Source organism: Dermochelys coriacea, chromosome 6 (assembly GCF_009764565.3).
Source record: "Dermochelys coriacea isolate rDerCor1 chromosome 6, rDerCor1.pri.v4, whole genome shotgun sequence".
Lineage (NCBI taxonomy): Eukaryota > Metazoa > Chordata > Testudines > Dermochelyidae > Dermochelys > Dermochelys coriacea.
Window position 1 is genome coordinate 6,807,487 of NC_050073.1, and position 9,722 is coordinate 6,817,208.

The following is a 9,722-nucleotide window of genomic DNA, read 5'->3' on the forward strand; positions in this document are numbered from 1 at the left end:
AGATCCAGTTAAGAACATTACAAATGCCAGACTCTGGTTAACACAACAGGGAGGTGGTTTTTTTGTTTTTATTATTATTCCTGTCTTTTGAAATGTTAAAAAAAACTAGACACGGTGCCCCAGGCAGACCCTCTGTGGTTCCCATTTCGCACTAAATCACATGCCTTTGGAAAATATGTAGATACTGAAATGAAGATAAATACACATGCAAAACAAGGCAGGGGTCAGAGTTAAGTTTGTTGTGCTGGAACATGCCCTTCCCTGAATTTGATAGGAATATGTTTGTTATGCAGACAGTGCATTACAAGAGGAAAGGCCATTGTTGTCATAACTGATATTTTTGTATTTTTTACAAATTAGTATGCTGGAATTTTAAGAATGTAAACACTAAGGCCATGAGGGGGATGAGAGAAAGGCAGCACACTTTTCAAATGCTACTTCAAGTGGTACAGAGGCTGTGGAAGGAGGGGAGCCCTCTCCCAAGTTACTAGCAAGCGGCACAACTTCTCAGTCAAAAGCAAAGAGTGCTGGAAAACAAGAATTATGGGAGGTGCCAGTGACTTACTTGGGACAGCTGTGCACTCCCCATCATGGCTTCTCTTTGGGGACGCTCCTGGGCGTTCATACTGCCAGGAAGAAAAAGGTTTAGTTGAAGTTGGATTTCAAAGTTTAGGCTGCTTCCCATTCCCCATCTAATGCTCCATTTCAGACGCTGTCACACTGGGAGAACTGTAAGGCTATATAGCAATTTCAAAGGCTACAGCTGTATGGGTCTGGCTGCAGAAAGCAGCGCAAGTCTCACATAGTCTCTGCCACCCCGAACCAAACTTCTGCAGTAAGATCTCAGAAGCTGGATGCAAAACGAAGCATTCGCAGTTATGTAAGAAACAAAACCTATCAAAGTTCAGGAGAACCAAGGAAACAAGGCACAGAATTTGTAGCTTGGTCCTTGATTATAGCTATCTCCCCCGCTTTGTGAAATGAAGTGGATGGAATGCCTTTTGGAGGACTACACCCAATAAGAACAGCGCACAGCTAAAACAAGCACAGCGCACCCTGAATGGGAGGTGAACTTCAAGGCAGTTACCATGGCTACAAGGTTCTGACAATTACAGCATTTGCAGGTTACACGATGGCTTCCGTTCTAAACCAGATTTACACACTAAACATGCTCAAAAAGTTCTCCTTTGGGGCTACAATGCTGCCTCTCTGGTCTCAGCCAAAAATGGATTTCTCTTTTTTCCCCACCCTCACGTACAAAGAAAATCCATCCATCTGTATGTGTTATAAGGCCGGGGGGAAGAGGATGCATAAATATATTTTTCACTTTTTGCTTCCCAAACAGCTGACCAAAAAAAGCAACTGGGTTGTGTCTAGGCCTCAGCCAAGATGGAGAAAACTGGGAAAGTTTAGAGTTTTGAAGTTTTTGGCTGAATTTGGTTAGCAAGTATCTGAACATTTTAACCAGCTGGAAGTAGTTCTCCTTGCCCCTTGCGCAACCTGGGCCTTGTCTAGACAAAATGGCTTTGCTGGCATAGACATTTGTTAGACCTATACCAGCCAAAGAGCTCTTTTGCCCGTACAGCTTAGCCCAGTTCCCCAAACAGTATCAATATTGGTGTAAGGACTCTTTGGCTGCAGAACTGTCTCCACACTGGGGCTTTGGCAGCAGGGCTAGGTTGGTCAGCTTACAATTCTTTCACCCTGCCCACACCGACATAGCTATATGCCAATCAATTTTTCTAGTGTAGACCACACCCTAGTGATGTTATGAAACAAAAAAGTTGCCAGCTTAATCCCAGCTGAGTATGATCAAAAGGGGGCTGAGAGCAGCCAGCTAGACCACCCCCTCAGTCGGAGCCCTGGCGCAGTGGCTGGTGCTAGCTCCTTCCTCCAGTCTCCAAATACACAGGGTCAGTCCTGTTTGGGGAAAGCAGCAATAGTAGGCCTTTGAGATTAGAGGATGGTGGCTGCCAATGACTATTCTAAGGCCCTACCAAATTCACAGTTCATTTTGATCAATTTCAACGGCCAGAGGGTTTTTTAATTGGACAATTTCACATTTTCAGATGTTTACATCTGAAATTTCACGGTGGAGTAACCATGGGGTCCCAACACAAAAGGTACCTGGAGGTGGGTCCGATCTCTTCCCCCACCCTCCCAGAGGAGCTGTGCAGGTGAAGAGGAAGTCCTGTTCCTCCCCAGACCAGCTGGGACACACTGCTAGGAGCCCCCACCTGGGGCACCCCAGCAGCACAGGGGAGATCAAACCCACCTCCACAAGCCTCCTCCAGCTGCAGAAACCTCTGGGGCTGCTGCCCAGCCCCAGAGCTTCCTACAGCAGGGGGAGGCACATGGAGGTGGATCTGATCTCCCCCCGAGAGTGGCTGTGCAGGGGTAGGACAAGTCCCGTCTCCCCCCAGCCCAGCCAGGATTCACAACTAAGAGCCCCCAGCTGGGGCACTCCCAGCAGAACAGGAAATATCAGATTTCATGGGGAAGGACTTATTTCACGGTTCATGACACGTTTTTCACGGCCATGAAATTGGAAAGGCCCTACCTATGGCTGACCTCATGTACTCTATGGTAGCAGGAATGGTAGGTGAACCCCACTGGTGACATCAGAACGGCCTTACAGCCGAAGCACCTTCACAACGAGAGGGATTGCTGCTAAAAAACCAGGCCCATAGCCAACACTTTGACAGACAGTTTTAAAATAAGCCAAAGGTTCAAGATTTCATACCACTGCTCCGGAAGCCGGCTGCACTATCCATGCGTATTCCGGGCGGATGAGCCGTAAGCAGTTAATGGCAGCAAGATAGCAGTTCCCTTGTTTCTGAAGTCCACGAAGCGTCCGCACCTCCCTGCCCAGGCGCATGCCATATTCAAACATCACTGTCCCAGCTGGGGAAGAAGATGTGAACATTTCAGCACACAGCAGAATTCTCTTTCCATTGAACTGACTCCTCTGGGGATTAGGCACTGGCTAGGCCAGAGAGACGGGCAACAGTGCTATACCTAGGAGAGCCCACGGCATCTGGACAGATAAACAGCATACATCATGGGGAGAACCATATGACAGACTGTATGTGGACACAAGATCTACTAGTACAACTATACCAGGCAAGGAGAGAACAGTGCCGCGATGTCCAGCAGCCTTACCCTTGCGATAGTTGTGACGGTAGATGTGGAATGCATAGAGCAGCTCATAGTAATTGTGAGTCATCAGGTCTACGGCGCGAGCTCGAGACTCAATTATCCCCACAACCTAAGACACAGGAGACACAGGAGCTTTTCAGCCAGCTTCCACTACACCAGTACTCCCCCTGGTCCGCGGCCGGTGAATTACCTCATTATGGAGGTTCACATAGGGGAACTCCACCAGGTCCTGCAGCTGGGAGCGCTCACAGAGAACCACCACCAGCTGGCGCAAACAGTCCAGCTGCCTAGGAAAAGACAAAGGCAAAGCTATTCTAATGAACTTGGATAGGCAGGCAGGCAAGATGCACATCTACCAGCAGAGAGTTCACAAGCCATGAGAGGTTCAGACTTGTGATGGGGGGGTGAGGACTCCCCATCCCATTTGGGCCCCAAGAGGAAGGCCTGTGTTTGGCTTCAGGCCAAGCTTTTGGGAGGCGAAAGGGGGTGGTGGAGGAGATATTTGCAGGAGGCTTGGCTGGAAGCAGGCAGCCTGGACAGGGGAGCTGTTCTCTTCAAGCACCTAGGGAACAGAGCTCTTCCTTCTTTCCTCACCAGAAGGTAAGTGATTCAGGCAGAACCCCCAAACTACTGAGTCCTGTACATATACTCCCCCCTCAGGCTTATGAACCTGAATGGGGTGGGAAAGCCTCTCACTGACTGGCTGTCCAGTCTCTGCCCCTCTTGATCCTGTGTTCTTCTCCTGCCAGGAAGGGGCTTCTCGGACAACAGACAGCCTGTTAGGACCTATTTAGTGTGGGCTTATTGGGGGTGGGGTGGTGTTCTCAAACTATTTTTGCTGGGAATCCCTTTGAAAATATTTCAGATTGTGATGACCAGCCCTCCCTCCCCCCAACCCATGCCACCCAGCTCTGAAGGCAGCACCACCGTCAGCAACAGCACAGATGTAAGGGTGGTCATACCATGTCATGCCCACCCTTACTTCTGCACAGCTGGTGGTGGCTCTGCCTTCAGGGCTGGGTGCCTGGCCAGCAGCTGCTGCTCTCCAGTCACCCAGCTCTGAAGGCCACGCAGAAGTAAGGGTGGCAATACAACACTCTCTCTATAATAGGCTTGCAACCCCCTTTTGGATTGGGACCCCCAGTTTGAGAAACACTGCCTTATAGCATACCCAGGTATAAACCAGGTTTTGGCTTTCAGGGTGAGAAGGGGATGTGGCAGCCAGATAGACCCTCAGGTTAACCACAGCCAGGGCACACATTTTTAAACACAACAGTGTCTACACTAAGTGCTAGGTGGGGTTTAACCGTGTTAGAAAACCTGTTCACGTGATTTAACTAACACTTTACTCACTCAGTCCAGACAATGACTTTGCTTGGGAACCCTGGGGATGCGACGGCCTGCAGCTGGGCAACGAGCCCCAAAGCAGGGGCATTTCCCACTGCAGGGGCTCTCCAAGGGCTCTATAAAAAGCTGCTAGCTCCTGCACGCTTGCCACAGGGCTAGTGTTTGCTCCATGACAGTCGTTGCTTCCGACCTGGACATCTTACTGGGTACAAGCAGTACCTAAAAAGCAGCTGGATGGATGGATGGATGGATGGATGAACTGGGGCTATGGTTTAATTGGGGGTATACAGACAAGCCTGGCTCCATAAAGCCCGTATTCAGGATTCATGGTCTAGCTCCCATCTAGCACAGTGCCATGGCGAAAGGAACCAGATTTGAATCCGACAGGCATGAAGCATCCCAATCAGTTTCTTACACTGCACTGAACTAAGCACAAATATCACATCAGAGTGATGGTAATGTTCTGTACTAACAGCTTTCCAAATGAGTGAGAGGTTGCAAGACAGACGCTAAGTGCAGCCCACAGCTCAAACAGCAGAGCAGCAGAGTTGAAGGGCACAAGGATGTTACCTGCTGGAATCTGGATTCTGGGTTAAGGCCTCATACGCTTGGCTATTGTGCCCTAAATCCAAGTGATGTTTGAAAATGCACGTCCTCAAAGTAGCCTAAAACACCAGAGAGCGTAACTCAGTTCAGTCAATATTATCTGTACCAATGAAGATAAATTCTTGGTGCCAGCAATAGCTGCTGCATGGAAAAAACCCAATGTCTCAGCACAAAAGAATTAATGCCTACCTGGCTTCTCCAGTCATCAGCTGCTTCTGTGATTGCTAGCGTTGCTAACTGGATGACCAGTTCAGGTAAACCAATAATGTCCAGCAATCGTAAGACCTAGAGAGAAGACACACTCTGATTTGGGATGTAGCGGTGTCTAAGAATGTGGAAAATTTTGTTTTCTTTACCATGAGAAAGTTATTTCCACACTCACTGAATTCAGAAACAACCAAAGATTTTGCTGATGTTTTCAAAAAACACATTCATTTTCCAGCAGATGCCAAGAATGAAAGATTTCAAACCCAAAAAGAGGGATGCTTTGGTATGTTATAAACAGGGGGATTGAATCAAGGCACCAGTGTTTCACAGATAGGGACTTTTCTGCAGAATCCAACCCACTAACTGATCTACAACTAAAACTTCTCTCTCTCTCTCTCTCTCTCTCTCTCTGTGTGTTTATAAGCCCTTATGGTTTCAAAAATTCCCAAAGAACAAACCTGTAAATGCTCTCATTAGGGTGTGCAAACTGGAGCAGCAGCAAAGAAAGATGCAGACTCCTCCATTCATCTCTATGGGCATTTGATAATTCAAGTGTTAGCACAGCTAACCATTTGAGGGCTGATGATTCTAAAAGAGATGTAGCTAACACACTTACCAATCAATCCTGAGCTCCTGCTTACACCTCTCCAGGTGCCAAAAGCACCAACTGTCCCCTACTCAGCGGCCACAACCTCCAACCTCCCTCCCACTCCCATGGATAGCTTATTTGTTCTGTGGTAGCATCCAGGAGCCTGAGTCATGGAACATGTCCCGCAAGGCACTGTACAGACAAAAAGTCTCTGACCCACAACCACAATCTAAGTAGCTACCACAATGCAGTTAGGCACTCTCAATAGAATTCACAGATTAAGGCCAGAGACTCTTACCTAGTGATTCCTGCATCAAGTCCACAACTGTTTGAGCTAGAGTATATCATTCAGAAAGATACACCGAGTCTTGACAAAAAGACAACAAGTGATAGAGAATCTATCACATCCCTAGGTCAGTTACTCCAAGAGTTAATCACCCTCATTGTTAAACACTGACACCTTATCCCTAGCCTGCATTTGTCTGGGTTCAGTTTCCCCCCAGTGGCTCCCGTCCTGCTTCCGTCAGATCAATTAGAGCCCTCTGCCAGCAGAAGTCTCTTCCCCATGCACATCAGCCTCTAAACCAAATCACCTCTCAGCCTTTTTTTGGATAATCTAAATAGGCTGAGCTTCTGAAGTCTCCCTAGAAGGCAGTTTCTCCAGACCTCAAACCATTCTTGCAGTTTACTGAAAGTTGAGGGGGAGACTAATAAATTGCATTTAATATGAGACACTACAAGAGATACTGTGCTGACTTCTTCACTTCCAGGTTTTAGCCAATAAAATCCCCATTTTGTATTTACCCAGCAGCAACCAGAGATTGCCAGATGGCACAAACCTGAGGGCCTTGCAGCAAAAACCAACATCTACCCTGTTGAGAGGTGAAACATGGCTCCAGTTCTAATGTTGTAGCCTTAACTGTAGAATTTAGCTTAAATCCAAGTCTTTAGCATGGCTAGGAAAAGGCCTGCCACAAGACAACAGGCTGCCTTGGCAGCGTCCGCGACCAAACTTTCACAGCAAGTGCCAAGTTGCGGTACTGTCATGGCAGCAATACCTTGTCATAATACTGCAGGCGAGGGTTGGAAGCCATCTCGCCATCCTCGGCTCGGATCAGCCTGTCCAAGAACTCCTCTTTTCCAACTTCGGATGCAGCCTGACAGAAACAGTCCAGAGCCTGGAAGACAAATTAAACTGCTAAGTACGCCCTTTCTTAGGCAACTGACTCAATCCAGAATACAGGTGAACATGACAGCTTGGTTGTGTGCCAGGCTACGCAGGGTCACCACAGGCCAGTCCATTAAGCCCTAGCTAGCTATGTGTTTCCATAGATGTCTCAAAGCCTCCCAGGTATTTAAAAACAATTTTCCCCTCCCCCTTCCCCGTCTGAAGGAGGAATAGCTCAACCCGCTTTGTACACTTGCTTGCTCATTTACACTTGTGTATATGAGTGAGTGGGTGTGTGAAAATCAGAGGGAAAGCTACGCTCAAGAAACAAGTTTTGCATTTCTTTCTGAGCAACACATCTTCTAGCCCTAGGAACAGAATGTAACCGGCGGTCAGGTAAGTGTGACAGTGCAGATCCACACAGCCACCACTGAACCCTGCACATGAAGCAATGCTCCACTCTGGGAAGCAGTGAAGCTGTTTTGTACCTTGTGTCCCTCACCCATAACAAGGTAACATCTTCCCATCAAGAAGCGACAGGAGCCCACGTTCACGTGACACCAGGGCTGCAGCAGGCGAATGTATTCCTAAGAGACAAAAGGGCATCCTTTGATCAGACACACAAAAGCTTTAACATTCCCTTAACGGTTATTACGAACCAACAGACCCCTGTATTTTTGCAAGATTGTCCCTGTTTTACCAAAGAAACAAACTGAGGATTTCAGCTTTGGATTCCTGCAATGCTACTTTAGTGGCACGCTGTAACTATAGCACTAAGGGCACCAGGATGACTCCATGTTCTGATGATCCTATTTTCAGATGTCATTTGCAAACGAGGAATCTTAATGGAAGGTGTGAGGTGTGTTACAAACAGAGTGTGTAGCGAGAACTCTAGTTAACAGCACCTATGTGTTTCTGTTCCGAAGGGCCTTTTTCAGGTGCTTGCAACAGTCACGCACCTTTTGGACAGATCTTTTGGGTTGGGAATCTCCAGGGGAAAAATCCACATGAACAAAAGTGGTTCCGTGACTTTCAGTACAAAGGTGATGGGGGAAACACACACACACACACACACACACACACACACACAGAGTAAATGGCCTAATCTGAACAGCTCCAGCTTCTCAGTGGGAGGTGACAGGAATTGGAAATTTTGCATTTGAACATGACCTGCATCAGATGGGTGCCTCTGGAGCGTGGGATGAAAAGCCATTTTGATTTGGCTGAGTTAAAAAGGGTCAACAAATATGTGATGCAAGCTCACTCCTAATAAGGGTTTAACAATCTCCCTCTGCCCCGCCAGCACCATGTATGTCTATAGAACAACCCCTTGTCACATTCACTGTGCAGAACGGCTTAGAATGAGGTATCTGGCACACAGCAGGGTCAGAAGGAGCCCTACTTCAATGCACACGGACACATGGCCAGCTGTCTAGCACAGTATTCCCTACCTTTTTCAGGCTGGCAAGCCTTTCAGTCACAAATTTTCGCATTACATTTATTATAAAAGAGTAAAAAAAAATGCATCAGCGATAGCAACAGGTCTAGTCTATGTAATATAATGTATTGGTGTGCATGTTTCAAGAGGTCGGCAGAGGACGTTTGACCTTGAGGGGTCAGGGTGCGTGGCAAGTGAGGGAACCAGATTGTATAACAATCTAAAGCAAAGACTGACTCATGGCCTTCCCCCCACAACTTGCTTTGTGGGTCCCCTGGAATTCACGATCCACAAGTTGAGAAACACTCTTTCAGCAAACAGCGCTAGGTCTCTCTCTCTTTCCTATTTCTCCTTTTCTCAAGACAAGATTACATTTTAAAACTGTGCTGAAAGAATGTACATTTGAGGCAAAGGTAAGGTGGTGCTGGGAAACTTCGCTCTGAACCCTTGTGCATAAGCATCGAAAGAATGTAGCTACATTGTCACCTATGTTCTACCTACCTATGGTACTTACCCTGCCACCACTATTCTAGTACCACACTGTCCCACATCTAATGTTTCAGATGGGAACAGAGGCAAAGACACACTAAGGGTCTTGAACCTACATCTCCCGAGTCCAAACTAGTCCCCTAACCACTGAGCCATCCTTCCTGTCTACACATTGGTCCCACAGCACCCTTCCCTCATTCAGTGGAGTCAGGGAATCTGTCTCTTATTTTGGGTAACATTCTATTTATGATCACCAGGATGTAAATCTGGAGTAAATTCATTGAGGTTGCTCCAAATTTACATCCATATAAACCAAGATTACATGTAGGCCTTCGGTGGATGGAGTAGAAGGTTGCCGGGGGGAGGGACAATCCACTTAAAATGGACAAAAATAAAGTGGACAAAAATAAAAGTTGAACATCTTCCTGCTGCTCTTCCTGGGACATGAATAAGGTAGCAGCCCTGCAGGAAAAGAGTGTACGTGATCATGCAATCAAAGACCGTAGCATAACACTAATACAAGGAGGCAGAAATCAGGCACAAAGAACCTTGCCATTTCCTGAACTGAATGCTTTGCAATTCTGACATTCTTTTAGAAAGTCTGAATATATGGGTTTTTATACATAAACTGCAGCAGACAATCCCTGCCCCAGGTGCAATCCATTTTGTACACACACTGCAACACGCTGATCCCCGTCCCCAGAAATAATCCATTTCGG

At 47.2% G+C, this 9,722-nt stretch overlaps 1 protein-coding gene across 2 annotated transcripts in view; it reads right to left on the reverse strand.

Annotated features, from left to right (window-relative positions):
* Positions 1-9,722, reverse strand: part of NUP160 (nucleoporin 160) — a 55,946-nt gene that overhangs the window by 11,694 nt on the left and 34,530 nt on the right. For both annotated transcript variants that reach the window (XM_038406829.2, XM_038406828.2), the window contains exons 22-29: positions 7,565-7,663; positions 6,967-7,086; positions 5,302-5,397; positions 5,077-5,171; positions 3,350-3,446; positions 3,163-3,268; positions 2,744-2,904; positions 566-626 (exon numbers count right to left, since the gene is read on the reverse strand). In XM_038406829.2, the coding sequence (XP_038262757.1) occupies positions 566-626; positions 2,744-2,904; positions 3,163-3,268; positions 3,350-3,446; positions 5,077-5,171; positions 5,302-5,397; positions 6,967-7,086; positions 7,565-7,663 (835 nt within the window). The remainder of the gene's footprint in view (positions 1-565; positions 627-2,743; positions 2,905-3,162; positions 3,269-3,349; positions 3,447-5,076; positions 5,172-5,301; positions 5,398-6,966; positions 7,087-7,564; positions 7,664-9,722) is intronic.